The sequence below is a fragment of the Muntiacus reevesi genome, chromosome 4, assembly GCF_963930625.1.
Source record: "Muntiacus reevesi chromosome 4, mMunRee1.1, whole genome shotgun sequence".
Classification (NCBI taxonomy): Eukaryota; Metazoa; Chordata; class Mammalia; order Artiodactyla; family Cervidae; genus Muntiacus; species Muntiacus reevesi.
Genome location: NC_089252.1, coordinates 47486845 through 47506301, shown reverse-complemented (window position 1 = coordinate 47506301; position 19457 = coordinate 47486845). Strand labels below are relative to the sequence as shown.

General features: G+C 39.3%; 1 protein-coding gene across 16 annotated transcripts in view; it reads left to right on the top strand.

The window, feature by feature from the left end:
- Positions 1-19125, top strand: part of MBD1 (methyl-CpG binding domain protein 1) — a 54441-nt gene extending 35316 nt beyond the window's left edge. For 15 of the 16 annotated variants that reach the window (XM_065932702.1, XM_065932701.1, XM_065932687.1 and 12 more), the window contains 5 exons: positions 200-503; positions 2666-2884; positions 12006-12222; positions 14119-14221; positions 18270-19125. In XM_065932702.1, the coding sequence (XP_065788774.1) occupies positions 200-503; positions 2666-2884; positions 12006-12222; positions 14119-14221; positions 18270-18498 (1072 nt within the window). In that variant the 3' untranslated portion in view covers positions 18499-19125. Of the gene's footprint in view, positions 1-199; positions 504-2317; positions 2383-2665; positions 2885-12005; positions 12223-14118; positions 14222-18269 lie in introns of those variants that run through there. The other variant, XM_065932703.1, reaches the window with a different exon arrangement.
- The last annotated feature ends 332 nt before the right edge of the window (positions 19126-19457 follow it).

Genomic DNA, 19457 nt, shown 5'->3' with positions numbered 1-19457 from the left:
GCTTGACTCCAGGGCCTGGATTTTGTCTGTGGCATCCTGATATCTTCCTCCTTGCTGCTCCCCCATGTGTATCGCTGCTCAGATTGCCTACATCCAGTTCTTTAACTTTCTCACTTCAGTGTCTGACGGTGCAGATTTGTGCCTAAAGAGAGCAATGTCTTATGAAAGGCTCGATTTCTTTTTTAAATTGCGCTTTCAGGGAACGCTGCCAGGAGCTTCGCTCTGAGCTGTTTTGTATCCATCAGAAGACCGTGTGCGAGGAGCGGAAAGCTCAGATAGCGTTTAACGAGGAGCTGAAAAGGCAGAAGGTGGTGGAAGAGCAGATGTTCTCAAAACTCTGGGAGGAAGACCGCCTGGCCAAAGAGAGGCGAGAGGCTAAGGAGGAGAGGAGGCAGAAGGAGCTCATGGAGAACACGCGCCTGGGGCTAAATGCCCAGGTCACCAGCATCCAGGCGCAAAGGCAGGCCGCGCAGCGGCTGAAGGAGGAAGAGGCGCGCCTTGTGGTGGGTTTATTCAAATGCTTGTGGTAGGATGGTGAACTCAGTGGGTACAATACCCGGTTTGCAGGCCTGCTTAAGAAGAAAAGGAGAATTTTATTCAAGTCAAACCAAGGATTATAATATGGGAGACAAACTCTCAGAAGCTCTGAGAATTGCTCTGCCTGTTAGTGGTTGAAAGCACATTCATATGCCTTTTCAAGTCAAAGGGTCACACATCAAAATGACACAGTGGTATTTTACATACAGTTCACCAAATATAAACGGTCCAGATAAGGACATATAAAGCAAGCAGTAAGTCACCATGGCCCCTTACAGAATTCGGAAAGAATACTAATCTAAGAAGTTCCATTGCTAGTGTCAGAAGAAGAAAATAAAAAGTGATCTTTACTGTGAAGAAGGCATTCCCATCTTTGAGGAGGTCTGGTTAATGTGTAATGAAGTTGCATATTGCACTGTAAAGAGGGAGGGAGCAGGCCCAAACTGGCGGAGAGAATTTTATGTTTAAATTTTCTTGTTTATCCTCAAAATATAAATTTTCTTTTATCACTACCCTCAACCCTAACCCCTAGCAACCACTGATAGGTTCTTTAACACTATTATTTTGTAATTCATATGTTATATAAATTCCACCCTTCTAATATTATAATAATAACATGTGTTATAGCAATACTGTTGTATTAAATAGTAATAATATGAACATTTTCAAATGCACAGAAGTGGAGAGTCCCATGAGCCCTTGTGTACCAATCTCCCAGTTTCAACAGCTGTTATATTTTGAATATTGATTTCCTGTTTTCTACCCTCTTCCATTTTTGACTTACAATTTGTCCCACACATGTCATTTCCCCTTTAAATACATTCTTGTTGTTGAGTATGCATCTCAACAACAATATAATTAAGGACTTTTCTTATACATTTCAAACCTAAAATTAATAATAATTCATTGTTATCACCTAAAACCAGTATCAAATTTCCATTATTGTCTAAGTTATTTGACATTTAAATTGGGATCCAAACACTGCTGTCCTGTCATAAGTCTTTTTGAAAGAGTGACTGTATATCATTCAAATCTGGGCATATTTGAGATTGAAAGGGGTGCAGTTAACTAACCTCGGGAAACCAAGACATAGTAAACCACTTGTAGGTTTCTTAATCTTGAACAATTCTCTCCTATTTCCATCTCTGCCTGTTTCATAGTTTGATTTGGATGATTGCTGCTTCCTGTAGTCAATCTTACTTTTTAAAAAGTGTGGCCTGCTATACCACTGGCTTTTATGTTTGATGTCCACTGTTTTGCCTTAAATACTGCAGAGTATTTTCACTTATATTATTTCATTTGACTCTCACAATTCAGTGTGGATTTACTGCTCATGGCATTAATGGAAAAGTCTAGCATATAACTCTCTTCTCACCAGCCAAAAATCATATTCATGGCTGTTGTGAGTCTCAGATCAAGTCATCTGGGACTTGTATCTCTCCTCACTATATAATTGTGTCATCTCCTGTCCCAGCTGGGAAAGGACTTATCCCTCCAGGAGAGTTCAAATGCCTTTTGTGGGAGGATTAATGCCTCACTTTATACCATACCCAGATTTTCTACCAAACTCCCAACACCCAGCAGCGTTGGTGCCCCAGTTAAAACTGCTTGGTTGGTCACGCAGGTAAGCCAGCCAGGAGGGTCAGATAGATAAGAAAATGAGAGGAATGGGGAGTACTTTTAAGGAGCAAAATGCTTAATTTACTTTTGTATATTTGACTGATGTGCACATTTCCATTCTTAGACTCTAATTGCTGGTTAATAATGTATCCAAATCTAGATATGCAGATACACGTGGAAGGCTAAAGTCTGGAAGGTCAATACACCAAAATGTTGAGAATGGTGGTAGGTGAATGGGTACTAAGAATAAAAGTGACTTATCTTTATACTTTTCTACATTTTGAACTCCACACTATTTATTACTTTATAATCACACACAGCAATTTCACAAAGCCTTATTGTTGATTCAGCAATGAAAAATCAAGTTTTACATCTCATAGTCCCTTTACACCTAGGAGTGTGTGTTTTCCAAGAAACCCTTTATTCTCACCTCTTAAATGAAATGCATTAACTTTTTTGTTTTGTCCAACTGTACTGATGCATTATCTTCATTATTGTTCCGCCTTAGGAAAATGAAAATGCACAGGTGAAACTTGAGAATGAACAAGATAAGCTAAAGAAACAGAAGACCAAACAGGAAACAAGGGCTGCTTTGCAAAAAGCCCTCCAAGAGAAGATGGAGCGTATGCAGCAGGAATACAGAGAAGAGCAGGACTTGAACATGAAGCTCATGCAAAATGCCCTTCAAAATTTACAGGATGAGACTGATAAAAAGAAGCAAAAAAAAGTAAGATGCTTACTCAATGCCTATTATGTGCTGGATGAGGTTCCTTTTTGAGCTGTCAGTCTTATGGGAGCCAGCCATGTGTAGAATAAACCGTAACACTGCTTCTATAAGTGTGGTCCACGAACCACAGCATCAGTGTCATCTAGAAGGATGTTAGAAATTCATCGGCTCCAGAATCGGAATCTCCAAATTCAGGTCTATAGCAGGGACGAGAAGCCTATGTTTTAATAAGCTCTCCCAGGTGATTCTGATGCTCAGTCAATCTTGAGAACTCCTACTCGATAGCATGGTGTTAGTGCTGTGATAGCAGGATGGTGTCGCAGGAAGCAGAGTCACTAAGTATGTCCAGGAACTGGGGAAGACTTCATGGAAGAAGGGGCTTTCAAGCTGGACTTCGAAGGATGTGTAGTTTTCACAGCAAAGAGAGTAGAGAAAATCATTCCAATATTTATTTAGCTGTTCCTTTGAAATTTATATTGAACTCTTTAGCGTGTTGTATTTTTCCTGAAGGTATTATGATTTGTTTTGTTTTGTTTCAGTTGACTTTACTTTTCAGGGACATTTTAGGTTCACAGCAAAAGTGAGGAAAAGGTACAGACATTTCCCGTATGCTCCTGCCCCAACACATGCGCAGCCTTCCCCACTCACAACATTCTCAGCCAGAGGGGTGCATTTGTTGCAATCGATGAGCCTCCACATCATTATCACCTAAAGTTCATAGTTTATAGTAGGGTCCACTCTTTGGTGTTGTATATCTATAGGTTTGGGCAAATGTGTGATGATGTGTATCCACCATGAGAGTATCAAACAGAGAAATTTCAGTAGCCTAAAAATCCTCTGTTTTTTTTAAGAAAAAAGGAAAAAGGAAAGGAGACCACAAGTACAGTAAGTTAGACAAAATTAGATGACAGAGAAATCTGCTGCAGATGAAGGAGTAAGATAAAAATCTGTAAGAACAATTAAATGAAGAGGAGATATGCAATCTACTTAAAAAAGAATTCAGAATAGTGATAGTAAAGATGATCCAAGATTTTGGAAAAAGAATGGAGGCACAGATTGAGAAGATACAAGAGATGTTTAACAAAGAACTAAAGAACAAACAGAGATGAACAATAGAATAACTAAAATGAAAAACACTCTGGAAGGAATCAATAGCAGAATAACCGAAGCAAAAGAACAGGTAAGTGAGCTGGAAGACAGAATGGTGGAAAGCACTGCCATGGAACAGAATAAAGAAAAAAGAATGAAAAGGAATGAGGACAGTCTCAGAGAGCTCTGGGACAACGTTAAATGCACCAGCATTCACATTATAGGGATCTCAGAAGAAGGGAAAGAGATGAAAGAGAAAGGGCCTGAGAAAGTATTTGAAGAGATTATAGTCGAAAACTTCCTTAACATGGGAAATGAAATAGTAACCCAAGTCCAGGAAGTTCAGAGAGTCCCATCAGAATAAACCCAAGGAGGAACATGCCAAGATGCATATTAAACTAACAAAAATCAAACACAAAGAAAAAAATATTAAAAAGAGGAAAGCAACAAATAACGTGCAAGGGAATTCCCATAAGGTTGTCAGCTGTTTTTTCAGCAGAAACTCTGCAGACCAGAAGGGAGTGGCATGATATATTCAAAGTAATGAAATGGATAAACCTACATGAAGACTACTCTACCCAGCAAGGCTCTTATTCAGATTCGACAGAGAAATAAAAAACGTACAGGCTGCAAAAGCTAAGAGAATTCAGCACCACCAAACCAGCTTTACCTCAAATTCTGAAGGGATTCTCTATGCAGGAAACATAAGAGAACAAAAGATGAAAGGAAGAAAAAAGACCTACAAAAACATAACCAGAACAATTAAGAAAATGGCAATAGAAACACATATATTGATAATGACCCTAAATGTAAATAGATTAAATGCTCCAACCAAAAGACACAGACTGGCTGAATGTATATAAAAACAAGACTCATTGCTGCCTACAAGAGACCCTCTTCAGACCTAGAGACACATACAGACTAAGATATTTTTATGTCCATGCAAAGGGGTCTTCTTTGGGCCAGCAATTTTGATACTGGCCAAAGGTAGGAGATAGTTGCTTTGGAGAAAGAGGTCATTTACCTCTTCATCTAATGTCAGGTAGGGGCCCAGCCCACACCTGCTGATAGAGGCAGCTAGATCCCAGGGTCCTTTTAGGATTTCATATCCTAATGTGGTTGACAACCACTAGGTTGAGGGCCACTTTTCCACTCTCTGAGATCCATACAGTTCAGCTAGAGGATCCTGGAGCTCTTGCAAAATTTGTGATGAATTTTTAATTAACTAGTCTTTTATAACCTGAATAGTGAGGCATAGCCAGTGGCCCTAGTCATCTTCTGGGTCAATAAAATCTGTAAAATGATTCTAAGCAATTTGGCAGGAGTTTGTCCTCTCAGGCTTTCAATCATATTGCATGCACAACCCACCCTTGATTGGACTGCCAGCATGTGGAAGACAGAGAGACATTGAATAATCAAAATGGTAAAGGGTGTACTCATCTGGTGAGTGGATGTGAATGGCATCCTCTCTAATGTCAAAGTAGTGGGGGTTCGCTCTCAGTTTTAACAGGGAACTCTTTGGAGACGACTGGTAAGTAAGTATGGGGGCTTTTGGAGACATGAAGGCTGGGAATTAGGACGTATTAAAGCCTGGGGCCAAATTTCTGTTTGGGGCACAATAGAACTGTATAAAAGCTTGAGGAATATGTCTTTGATTAGGCCATTGGCCACCTGATGTGAAGAGTTGACTCATTGGAAAAGACTCTGATGTTGGGAAAGATTGAAGGCAGGAGGAGAAGGGGACCACAGAGGATGAGATGGTTAGATGGCATCACTGACTCAATGGGCATGAGTTTGGGTAAACTCCGGGAGTCGGTGATGGACAGGGAGGCCTGGCGTGCTGCGGTTCATGGGGTCGCAAAGAGTCGGACACGACTGAGTGGCTGAACTGAATTAAACTGAGGCCATTGTGCCTTTTTGTGAGTCTAACCGCTTGAGGCTGAACCTAAGTAGAATTCCACAGGATTCCATATTCTAGAGCCCATGACAGAACAATCTGGGAGGTGAGATGGGTACTTGGATCTGAATCTACATTGGTGGGTCAAAGGGGATGAGCACATGCTTGATTAAGAAGGAGATTACATAATGGGAAGTAGCCAGCAGGCCTTCAGTGAAGTTATGGATGATGATGGTGCATACCTATTAGATCTTGTGATGGGCAACAGCAGCCTGATAAATTCGAGATGCCATCTGAAATAGTCTGTCATCCAGGGCATATGTCTCCACCAAGGATAGTTCCAGACATTTTTGGGGAACAAAGGAAGCAATTATCTACCACCACCTTGGTTAGAGCTGGGATAAAGGGCATGCTACACCTGTATGCCCAGTCAGTAAGAGCTGTCACTCCCCTGTGGCCTTATATAAATGGGTCCACTCTGTTAGTGGGTATGGCACTGAGGAACAGTTATGTCCAGGGTTGTTCTTGATACTTTGTGTCCAGGGATGTAATTTGGATGAGTCTGTCATGTTACTATAAGCTTCTGACGTTTGCTGTTGTACGTATGTGTGTGTAGTGACATGAGTGATCATAACTGACGTGCGTGAGTTGGCTATTTCTTTCCAAATGGAGGCGCCCCATATAAACTTTCCCCAAACCATGAAGTTATCCTTTTATCATTGCCCAGACTAGACTGCAAATCCTTTGGCTACCTCCCGGATGTGAGTGAAAATGTGTGCCCTGATGAGTGTCATTTTTATGGCCTGTTGTAGATCCAGGTATACTGCCCCTAACTCTGCCAACTGAGCTGAGCCATGAGAGCTGTCCTATACTAGGGATGCACCATGGCCTATGTTTACAATGGTGGTTCTGCCAATGGTGAAGAACACCAACTCCCTTTCTGTGGCAGGAAATTGGTTGTAAGCGGTTCCCCAAGCTGCTAGAGGGACTGGCGTGAGTGTGCCACTAGCTGCATCTTGCTGTCAGTGGACAAAGGGCTGGGCATGGGGGAAGTTACATTTTCCTGTAATTTGGAAAGACCCTTGACATCAGATTTAGTCCTTTTCTGAAAGTGCCATTTCTATTTTAACAGTAAGGCCTCAGTGGCTGTATTGAACCTCTGCTGGGTTGAATTCCCCAAAACGTGGAAGAGCATGGCCTTGTATTTTGAGGGGATTCTCTGTAGGAAGAATTATCTGGATTGGGGGTCAATTGGGGCCTCTTCAGGATTTGAGATGAAATCTAGGTCATCTGGTTTGCTGTATTCAAAGAAGCGATAGATTCATTGGACAATACCTGTCTTACAGAGAGGGAGTCAGACCGCATCTAGTATTTTCCACTAACTTTGAGTCTTTGTGGTAATAACTGCAGTAGAGGGTAAGCTCAGCACTAAGCCTTAAAAATCCCAGTAAACAGGGGAAGGGATTCTCTTTCTGTAACTTTAGGATGGTACCTTTGGGTCTGGACTCTTCCTAGTCACTGGACTGGAGAAGGAAATGGCAACCCGTTCCAGTATTCTTGCCTAGAGAATCCCATGGACAGAGGAGCCTGGCGGGCTACAGTCCATGAGGTCGCAAGAGTCGGACATGACTGAGTGACTTTCACTACTACTACTACTAGTCACTGGAAATCTTGATTATGGTATTTCAGTTTTCCTACATGGAAGACTAGAGGTTGCCCAGGCTTGATCCCTCAGATCAGTGAAGCTCTGATAAAACCCCAGCAGGTTAAGCTTTGGTTAAATACTTTCCCCTGAGGGCAAACCTCATTAAGAAGAATAGAATGCTCTAGTGTATTTCAGAATAGTACATTTTCCCCTCCCCTTGCCATATACATGAAAGGATTTTTCTCAGATATTTACTGTGAGAAACTGGTAGAACTGCAGGAGGTAAAATTCACAAAAGTTGTGGTGTTCCCCTGGGTCACTGGGTCCCCTTAGAGTTTTTAACTCAAAGTTGTCCACACTAGATCCTCCACCCAACCTCATTTTGTTTTCAATTTGCATTTCAATAATAGCTAATGATGTTGACCAACTTTTAATATGCTTGCTTGTATCGTCTTCAGTGAAATATCTTCTGATACCTTTTGCCCAGTTTTCTAATTGAATTGTTTATGTCTCTCTTTCTTTTCCTTCCTCCCTTCCTCTGTTCCTTTCTTTCTTACTATTTTTGTTGTTGAGCTTTTTGTTCTCAATTGGATCATCTTATTTAACAGCTTCATTAAAGTATCATTCATAAAACATAAAATTCATCCATTTAAAATGTACATTTCAATGCATTTTAGTGCCACCATCACCACAGTTGATTTCAGAACTTTTTTGTTATCCCACTTTCTCTCTTTCTCTTTACCCCTAGTCCAGAGCAACTACTAATAGCCTTCCTATCCCTATTGATTTCCTATTCTGGACTTTCATATGAATGAAATTATATATTATGGGATCTTTTGACTGGGTTCTTTCAATTCAGTTCAGTTCAGTTGCTCAGTCATGTCTGACTCTTTGCAGCCCTGTGGACTACAGCATGCCGGGCTTCCCTGTCCATCACCAACTCCCACGGCTTGCTCAAACTCATGTTCATTGAGTTGGTGATACCATCCAACCATCTCATCCTCTGTTGTCCCCTTTTCCTCCTGCCTTCAATCTTTCCCATCATCAGGGTTTTTTCAAATGAGTCAGTTCTTCGCATCAGGTGGCCAAAGTATTGGAATTTCAGCTTCCGCATCAGTCCTTCCAGTGAATATTCAGGACTTATTTCCTTTAGGATTGATGGGTTTGATCTCCTTGCTGTCCAAGGGACTCTCAAGAGTCTTCTCTAACACCACAATTCAAAAGCATCAATTCTTCAGTGTTCAGCTTTCTTTATAGTCCAACTCTGACATCCATAATGTTTTTAAGGTTTATCCATGTTGTAGACTGTATGAGTACTTCATGACTTTATATGACTGAATAATATCTCCTTGTATGGATATATCATATTTCGTTTATATGTTTGTCCCTGATGGACATTTGATTTGTGTCTACATTTTCACTATTTTGAATAATGCTAATATGAGCATTCATATGTTAATTTTTGTTTGGACATATATTTTTGTTTCTCTTGGGCACATACCAATGAGTAGAATTACTGACTCAATGTTTAAGCCTGTAAATAATCTCCAAATTGTTTTCCAAAGTGGCTTCACTGTTTTATATTCTCATACACTTACAAGAGTTCTGATTTTTCCACATGGTTGTTAACATTTGTTGTTGTCTGTCTTTTTTACTTAACCACCCTAGTTTGTCTGAAGTGATGTGTCACTGTGGTTTTCATTTGCATTTCTCTAATGACTAATGATGTTGAGCCTCTTTTTCTGTGCATGTTGGCCATTTGCACATCTTCCTTGGACTAATCTATCTAAAGGTTGCTGAAGTCTTAAGAAGTCTATTCAAGTTATTTGCCTAGTTTTTAATTGGGTTGTCTTTTTATTATTGAGCTGTAGGAGTTCTTTATATGTCCTAGATACAAATCTCGTATCACACAGTGTTAGTGTTGCTCAGTCATGCCCAACTCTTTGCCTCCCCATGGACTGCAGCCCACCAGGCTCTTCTGTCTATGGTATTTTCCAGGCAAGGATACTGGAGTGACTTATCACATAAGTCATCTGTAAATATTTTTCTCATTCTGTGGGTGTCCCTTGAAGTACAAATGTTTTAAATTTTGATGAAGTAAAATTTATCTGTGTTTCCTGTTGTTGCTTGTGCTTTCGGTGTCATATCTAAAACACTTTTCTTACACCCAAGGTCTTGAAGATGTCCTATGTTTTCTTCTTAAAGTCTTATAGTTTTAGCTCTTACATTTAGACCTTTGATCCATTTTGAGTTAACTTTTGTATGTGGTATGAGGTAGAGACCCAACGTCATTCTTTGGCATGTAGATATCCACTTTTCCCAGCACCATTTGTTGAAGAGAGAATTTTTCCTCTATTGAATTGTCTTGGAACTCTTGTCAAAAATCAATTGACAGTAAACATGAGAATTTATTTTGGACTCTCAGTTCTATTTCATTAGTCTATATGTCTCAATGACTATAGCTTTGTAGTGAGTTCGAAATCAGGAAATGTGAATTTTCCAACTTTGTTCTTTTTCAAGTTGTTTTGGCTGTTCTGGCTCCCTTATATTTCCATATGAATTTAGGATCAGTTTGTTGATTTCTGCAAAGAAGTAAATTGGGATTTTAATAGAAATTATTTTGAATTTATAGACCAGTTTGGAGACAGTTGCCATTTTAACAATATTGTCTTCTGATCAATGAACATAGGATGTCTTTCCATTTATTTAGGTCTTCTTTAATTTTTTTCATAATGCTTCTTAGTTTTCAGAGTATAAGGTTTGTACTTTTTGTTCAATTATTCCCCAAAGTATGAAACTATGTATACAAGCCGTTCTGAGGGTGCAGCTATACTCTCAGATGTTGCTAGTTCTACCTCAGATCTGTGATATTCTCAGAAGAGATCAGATCAGAGATTGGATGGAGTAACACAAATATACTACCATGAAAGACAGAAGCCATCTGAAAATGACTATGTTATAAAGCCAGTTTGGGGCCTGAGCTGCACGTTCAAATCACCTAGGGAACTTAAAAGCTATCCATTGGAAAGGAATCCCTAGGTGTGAGACTTGGCCCTTAGCACTTTTTAAAGCTCCCTAAGTGATTCCAAAGTATAGCTCAGATTGAGATTTGCTGATGTAAAGTATCATTTTCTAGTCAGAGACAGTGCTATAATAATTGTGACATATTTTGTTTGTCAGGCTAACACTTTATCTACCTAAATTTAAATAAATGAAAATAAAGTTGTATAATTGAAAATTATTTGGGAACTTCTTTGAGGAACACTTTGAGAAAGTGTTTGCATTATTACTATTTGAACTCTTCAAAATGTGTTATAAAATATTTCAAACAGATGTAAAAATAGTACAATGAATCCCCATGGTTCCATTACCTAGCTTCAACAACCAGTAGCCAATGGCCATTCCTGTTTCATCTATCCATCCCACCCATTCCCCACAGTCACCTTGAATATTTTTAAAAAGTGAAAGTGAAGTCGCTCAGTTGTGTCTGACTCTTTGTGACCCCTTGGACTGTAGCCTACCAGGCTCCTCCTTCCACAGGATTTTCCAGGCAGGTATACTGGAGTGGCTAGCCATTCCCTTCTCCAGGAGATCTTCCCGAGATGATGTATTATTTTTAGGGTTTACTTTTAAGTAAATACTTAAAAAGTAGATCTGAAAGAGACACGTGCACCCCAATGTTCATCGCAGCGCTGTTTATAATAGCCAGGACATGGAAGCAACCTAGATGCCCATCAGCAGATGAATGGATAAGGAAGCTATGGTACATATACACCATGGAATATTACTCAGCTGTTAAAAAGAATTCATTTGAATCAGTTCTAATGAGATGGATGAAACTGGAGCCCATTATACAGAGTGAAGTAAGCCAGAAAGATAAAGAACATTACAGTATACTAACACATATATATGGAATTTAGATAGATGGTAGCGATAACCCTATATGCAAAACAGAAAAAGAGACACAGAAGTACAGAACAGACTTTTGAACTCTGGGGGAGAACGTGAGGGTGGGATGTTTTGAAAGAACAGCATGTATATTATCTATGGTGAAACAGACCACCAGCCCAGGTGGGATGCATGAGTCAAGTGCTCGGGCCTGGTGCACTGGGAGGACCCTGAGGAGTCGGGTGGAGAGGGAGGTGGGAGGGGGGATCGGGATGGGGAATACGTGTAATTATATGGCTGATTCATGTCAATGTATGACAAAACCCACTGAAATGTTGTGAAGTGATTGGCCTCCAACTAATAAAATAATATTAAAAAAAAAAAAAGGGTGCTTTGTGAGATAAGAGGAGGAAGAGACTATGAAAAAAAAAAAAAAGTATTTGAATACCTAAAAGTAAACCCTAAAAATAATACATCATCTGTCAATGTTTTGGTATGCAATTCTAAGGAATTATGGTTTTAAAAGATTTTAAAACTTATGCTCCCTAGTATTATCACACCTAAAAGTTTTAACAACATGAGGTAATTTTTATTTTATGTAGGAGGATATGAGAAGAGAACAGAAGATATATTATCAATACTTGGCACAACGACGTGAGGAAGAAAAAGCTCAGGAGAAAGAGTTGGATAGAATGTTAGAGAAAGAGAAGGAAAAGAAGTTTGCTGAGAAGGACAAGGAGCTGAGACTTGAAAAGGAGGCAAGAAAACAACTTCTGAATGAGGTCATGTGTACAAGAAAACTTCAAGTTCAAGAAAAGTGTAAGGAAAGAATTACAATTATATTATACTTGGGCCTAATTCAATTTAAGTACCAACCTCAGTATTTATTAAATAGATAGTATGTGTGAAATACCATGAGGTATGTAAAAGGGATTAAGGCAAGATCCCTGCTTTGTGGACCTTACCTAATTGAATACTTAAGTACCTTTCTGCAGGTGTCTCCATATGCCCACACCTGCATACCTTTTGCTTGGGTAGTTTTCTCTCCCTATGATGCTTTTGATCTTGAGAAATCCTGGAGATACTTCAAGCCCAGCTCAAATGTTGCATTCCTTGAGAGGCCCACTATGTTCCCCTATTCATGATAAATCTTCTTTCCCCTATTCATAAAAGAATTTTCCTTCTGGTGTTCTCATCATTTCTTGCTCACATCTCTGTCTTAGGACACCACTGAATTCCCTCAAACACTGCTTGGTCACAAAAGCAAATAATCACTGAGAAGATTTCCACCATTCTGTGTCCAGATGGACACATTTACTAGTAGGATACACTGGACTTCACACTAGCCGTCTTTTTAAGAGAAAGCTCATCTTGGTTCCATTGATTAATTCTCCACTCCGTTATAAGAGAATTATAATGTCAGTTGAAAATTGTTAAGCTAGTGTTAGATTGAGTTTTACGAAATGAGAAGAAAGCGTCTACACTGAAAAGATTTCTGTATTCCACCATGATAAATGTTTTGCCATACATTGAGAAAACATGGAAAATTTAAGTATTTGGAACCACTTATAAACAAGGAAGTAAAAATCAACCATAATTTCACCACCCAGCAATAGCTATTGTTCACAACTTCCTGCATTTCCTTCCAGTATTTTTACTATGTATGTAATTTCCTCTCACAAATTAGTATCTTGTGGTATATATTGTTTTACAGCTTGCATTTCCCACTTATCATGAACATTTTTTCAGGTCATTTTTCTTCAAGTTTAAAATTTGTAATGCTGGCTAGAAAGCCATTATAAAAATGGATCATAATTTATTTTACCTAAATACAACCAATGCACCTTCAACTTGTTTTGGAATTTTTCTTGCTGTTGTAGCATTGTGGGTTACTGTCTCTGCACATAGTTTTTTTGGCTCACTATCTCTGTACATAGTTTTTTGGCTCACATATAATTAGATAAATTCCTGTCAATGGATTTGGAGGCCAAAGATAAGTGCATTTCAGATGCATATTGCCTGGTTGTATTTCCTCCTTTGTGAACTCTGTTTTGTCAATCTTTTTCTACTGGATTGGTTAGGTTTTCCTTATTTAGTTTATAAAAGCCTTATATACTGTTTTTCCAATAGTTTTTTTGTAACATAGAAACTCTACTGTTAACATAAATGGCAACAGAACTGTTTGCCCTCAAGAAGAGGAAGGTGAGAAGTATTCTTACAGTGGTAATCCGCTATGAAAAAAGTGGTTCGTAGATTTCAATATCAAATAATTATGAGAAAATCTCTGTAGATTATAGCACATAGGAACCTAAGCCCTATTCTTTCCTTAATGGAGATGACTGTGTGTGTGCTCAGTCATTCAGTCATGTCTGACTCTTTGAGACCCCATGGACTGTGTCCTGCTAGGCTTCTCTGTCCATGGAACTTTCCAGGCAAGAATACTGGAGTGGGTGGCCATTTCCTACTCCTGGGGATCTTCCCAGAGATTGAACCCATGTCTCTTGTGTCTCCTGCATTGGCACGCAGGTTCTCTACCACTCTGTCACCTGGGAAGCCCCAAAAGGGATGACTACTTCCACCTTATTGAACTAAGATCCCATCCAGTGATTCTAAGCTCTGCCTTTCTAAAGACAATATGGCACTGATGCCCAGATGATGCTGTTAAGTCTTTTCTGAAAAAAGTCATTTAGCAAAAGTTACTTTTGTCTTTCTTAGTGCAACGGAAAGCAAAAGAACAGGAAGAACGTACTATGGAACAGGAACGCATAAATGAAGGTCTTAAAGAGCTTAACTGTGAAGAGAGGGAGAATTTTACAAGGTATGGCTTTGTTTTCTTCATAATTACTAAGTAAAAAAGGGAGATTTTTAAAATAAAGGATGATGTGCCATAATTCGTGTATTATTTATATTATTTTATCTCAGTATTTTTGGGTCGGCCAAAAAGTTCCTTCAGTTTTAAAGTAAAAATAAAAGACACATTTTTCATTTTCACTAAGAACTTTATTGAACTACATATTCACTGTTTTTTTCCACTACCTTCTGCCACTTTTCAGGCAACTTCATAATTCCATCTTCCCAAAACTTTTTATCTTTTTGAGCAAAGAACTGTTCCAGGTGACTTTTACAGTCTTCCAGGGAATTGAAATCTTTGACATTGAGAGAGTTTTGCAGAGACTGAAATAAATGGCAATCTGAAGGTACAATGTCTGGTGAATATGGTGGATGAATCAGAACTTCCTAGCCAGGGTGTAGCCATTGTTGCCTGGTCATCAAAGAAACATGCAGTCTTGTATTATCCTGATGGAAGATTGTGTGTTTCCTGTTGAACAGAAAGCACGTAATTCCAGGTACTTTTTGTCAAGGGCTGCTTTCAGTCAGACTAACTGGGAGCAGTACTTGTGGGAATTAATCATTTGGCTTTCCAGGAGGAACTCAGAGGAACTCAGAACTCCCTTCCAATCCCACTACATACACAACATCATCTTTCTTTGGATGAAGACCGGCCTTTGGTGTGGTTGGTGGTGGTTTATTTTTGCTTGCCCCATGATCTGTTCCATTCCATAATATTGTATGGAACACTTTTCATCACCTGTCACAATTTGTTTTTAAAAACAGAGTGTTTTTGTACATTAAAGAATCACATACAGAAATACAGTCAAAGAGGTTTTTTTGTTTCTGTGTTTGCTTAACTTATGTGCAACCGAAACATCAAAGTGATTAATATAGACAAGCTGGTGCAAATGATTTTCAGCACTTGGTTTGGATATTTGGAGTATGTCGGCTATCTCATGGTATAATGTTGATTGGTATAATGTTGGTATGACACTGATTGTTCTCAATGTCTCGGTTTGATTGCTGTCAACTTCAACTGATCTGCCTGACTGTGGAGCATCATCTAGAGAGAAATCTCCAGCACACTTAACAAACTACTTTTGATGCATTCGATCAATCACAGTACCTTCTCCTTACACTGCACAAATCCTTTTTTGCATTTCAGTTGTGTTTTTACCTTTCTTGAAGTAATGAAACATAATATGCCAAAAATATTGCTTTTTTTTCCATCTTCAATATTAAAATGGCTACACAAAAATTCACCAATTTTGATAATTTTTTTTAATGCACACTGATATGACAACCATCACAATGCAATCTAACAAAATTATTTTCAATGAAGTTAGAGATAAATAAGTGCTACTAGAGCCATCTTAAGGAAAAAAATCAAACGAATTTTTGACCAACCCAGCCTTTTGACCATTTGTCCCAAAAGCTCAATTCAGTTTTTAAAATTTCATATAAAAGATAAAGACCCAGTTCAAAAGAACAAAAATAAGCACCAACCGTTTCAGTTAAAGTTCAACTCTATTGCCATTATATAGATTCTGATTATAGATATTGTGTTAAACTGGACAAACATCTTAAAAGAAAATATGTTAGAAACAATTTTTATAAAATTGGCACCAACCCTAAATCATAATGAAATAAGATTTTTCTCCCCCATGAAATAAATCCTGAAATATAATGTGACCTAATTAGGTGAACAGAAATGGCTTATGGGGGTATGATTCCATGTAAACGTCCCAGGAAGATTTTTGTAGCCTCACTGGGCTGGGAAACTAAAATGCTTTGGGTACTCTGGGATACAGCACTTCCCTCAGGTGTTCCTCTGATCACCATGATCAGGCTCAGGTGGGGGAAATTGGTCAATACCTCCTTGGCAGCCTTTCTCGGATCGTATCAGTCCCTTCCCACTGATGGCCATGACACCCAATTCAGGTGGCCAGTGTAGTGGAGAAGGAGGACCAGGCTCCTCCAATCACGGGTCAGCCTGCCTGTCCCTGGCGCCTGTTCCCCGGCTCGCCCATATTTGGTGTATAGAGGTAAGCTCCCTTCTTTCTAGAAAGGGTGTGGTTCATATACGGGAGCCTATTGTCAGTGTGGGAGCACTAACAACAACATCTGGCTTCCTGCTCCTTGTTCTGCTCTGGAGATCACTCCGTCTCACTTTTGAAAAGCCTTTTGTTGGAGATGTGAGGGGAATTTAATAGCAGTTCTCTTCCCTACCCAACTTTTGAATCAACTGAAAAAAGAGTGAGCAGAAGGTATTATAATTACTACAATTACCTATTGGTGTATAACAAAACATCCCCAAATTTGTGGTTTAAAGCGAGTTTTGATTATGTCTCACGTTTCTGTTATTGATAAGGCTCAGCTCGGTGGTTCTTGCTTGGCATCTCTCATGTGGTTCAAGCCAGTTCTGGTTGGGGCTACATTCATCTGAAGGCTCAGCTACAACGGACACTTAAGATACCTATCCTTAGAGCTGGTAGTGTGTGCTGACTGTGCTTGGAGATCTCATTTGGTATTAGCCAGAACACCTACACGTGCCGTCTCCATGCGTCTTGGGCTTCTCACAGACTGGTGTCTCGTTCTGAGAGGAAGAGTGCCAACAGCAAGCATCCCAAGAGACAGAACGCGGAAGCTGCCCGGCCAGTTAAGGACTACGCTTAGGTTTAACACCGCTTCTGGCGTACAGGGCCCATCGGCCTTCAGTGGAATGGAGAAATGCTCCTCTTCTTGGCAGGGGGGCACAGGTTCACATTGCAGAGGAGTGTATGGTAGGCGGGACAGCACTGCGGCCATCTTTGGAAAAGAGAATCTGCCGCAGAGGCATAAGTGTGCGATAATCTTTATTTCTGACAAAATTTGGTATTAATAATATGGTTTAAAAAAATAAAAATATGGTTTATAGATTATAAAATGATAAAACTGCTGTGGAAAGCAATATGAAATTTCCTCAAAAAATTAAAACTAGAACTACCATATGATCTAGCAATCTCACTTCCAGATATCTATCCAAAATAAATGAAAGCAGAACCTTAAAGAGTTGTTTGCATACTCATGTTCATAGCACCACTATTCGTAATAGCCAAGAGGTGGAAATAATCCAGATGTCCTTTAAGAGAAGAACGGGTAAACAAAGTGTGGTAGGTATATTCAGTGGAATAGGATTCAGCCTTAAAAAGGAGGAAATCCTCTCAGATGCTACAGCATGGATGAGCCTTGAGGACAGGCTAAGTGAAATCAGCTGGTCACAAAAAGACAAATGCTGTGTGATTTCACTTACTTTTGGTACCTAGAGTAGTCAAATTCATAAACATAACAAGTAGAATGGTGGTTACCGAGGGCCAGGGGGAACGGTCAAAGAAAGAGTTCTTTAATAGGTATAAAGTTTCAGATCTACAAGATGAAAAAGTCCTGGAGATCTGTTTCACAATAGTGTGAATATACTTAACACTACTGAGATGTTCAGGTACAAATGGTTAAGGTGGTAAATTACATGTGTTTTACCACAAGGGAAAAAAATCACTATAACATTTTAAATGAAGCCTCCATATAGAGGAAGTCATCTGCTTAATACTAAACAGAATGAGGCGAACTTACCTATCCAGTCACCAGCAGTACCAGACCACTGGGAGTCCCCCTGCAAAGAGAATATGCCCCCTTTTGATAGAAAGCAGAAAAGAAACAGGCAGAGCAGCCTGTTCCATTTTACCAGTAAGTGTCACTTCTTGGAGGCAAGTAGGGGTGGAGGATGCAGAGAGGCCAAGGGCTCTCTCCACATAGCAGTAAATCTTTTGAGTGGGGAAGAGACATTCCCTCACTAAAATCAATCATTTGTTCTAAGACTGTCATAATTATTGTGTAATAAACACATTATTGCATTTTTCATCTATTTCTTCCCCACTCACCCTGATTTTAGTGGTAACTTTATTTGACTTCGAAAATCACATTTTAATCATAATGCCCTACATAAAACCAAATGCTTACTTTGATAATTATATGCTTTGGTATTTCTATCATGTTAGACGCTGCAGTTTAGCCCAGGAGTACAGGAAGCAACTTCAGATGCAGATATGCTCCCAGCAGCAGGCTCGGGAAGCAGAAAGGGAAGAGGAGCGCCGAGAGTTTGAAGCGGGGATAGCAGCAGAGAAGAACTTCCAGGACAAGATCCAGGAGATCCTGTCCACCCACCGAATGGTGCCCCGAAACATCCACCCCATGCGAAGGGCATGTCCTACTAAGCTTCCGCCATAGCTGTATAAGCACCAACCTATTTTTTCTCAGTCTTTTGCTATTTTAAAATACAGTATGTCTCTTTTAACTCATGGATAAATCGTTCTTTTATTCTCTGAGTTTCTATAATTATATGCCAGGAAATTTTCTTCTTTCAAATTAAACTACTCCTTTCGTAGACTGACAAATCTGAATGATCCTCTTCCTGTGATGATGAATGATCCACACAGTTAACAGTCCTGACTTACCTTCATGCCTCCCTTTCTTGTTCATTTATTAATAGCTTCACTTTCTTTCATCCATCTGCCCATATGCCCATTCCTCTTGCTTCCATTCTCTTCTCTCCTTCTATGTATATGCCCTTGTGTAGTCCCCTTCCACCCTGAATCTTGGGCACTATATAAAAAATATGTGCATTCACTGGTTAAAAAAAAACAAGTTTGAAAGAAGTAGCCATGGCCATATTCCTAACGCTCAGCATTGTCATTATTTTCACTTCTCTGAGTTCCCTCCCAGGCTTTGCTATATGGATACTCATTTTTGTTTTGTAAACACACTGCCATGTTGCTTTACCTACCATATTTACAAATGAATGCATAATAGTCTACTGGGTTAGTGTATTATAATTTATTAAACAATAGACTTTGAGTTTGTTTCAAATTTGTCCCTATATTCTGTAACAACATTCATTTGAATTATTTCCTTAGAATCAACCAATTACCGGGTGTGGGGTTTCTGGGTCAAAGGGGATTAACATTTATATACTTTTACTTCCAAGTACCATATTTGCAAAAGCAATTTTTAGAGTTGTAGACTCTTTTAGGGAAATGTTTTCAGCGTCAATTGATATTTTACCTGACGGTTTAAAAATGTCTTTAAGCAAAATTGTTTGCTGGAATTTCTGAGAGGTTTTTATCTTTAACCTTTCTACCCATTCATTCACTCTTACCTTAGCTCTGGGAGTCTACCTTCTCCTCTGG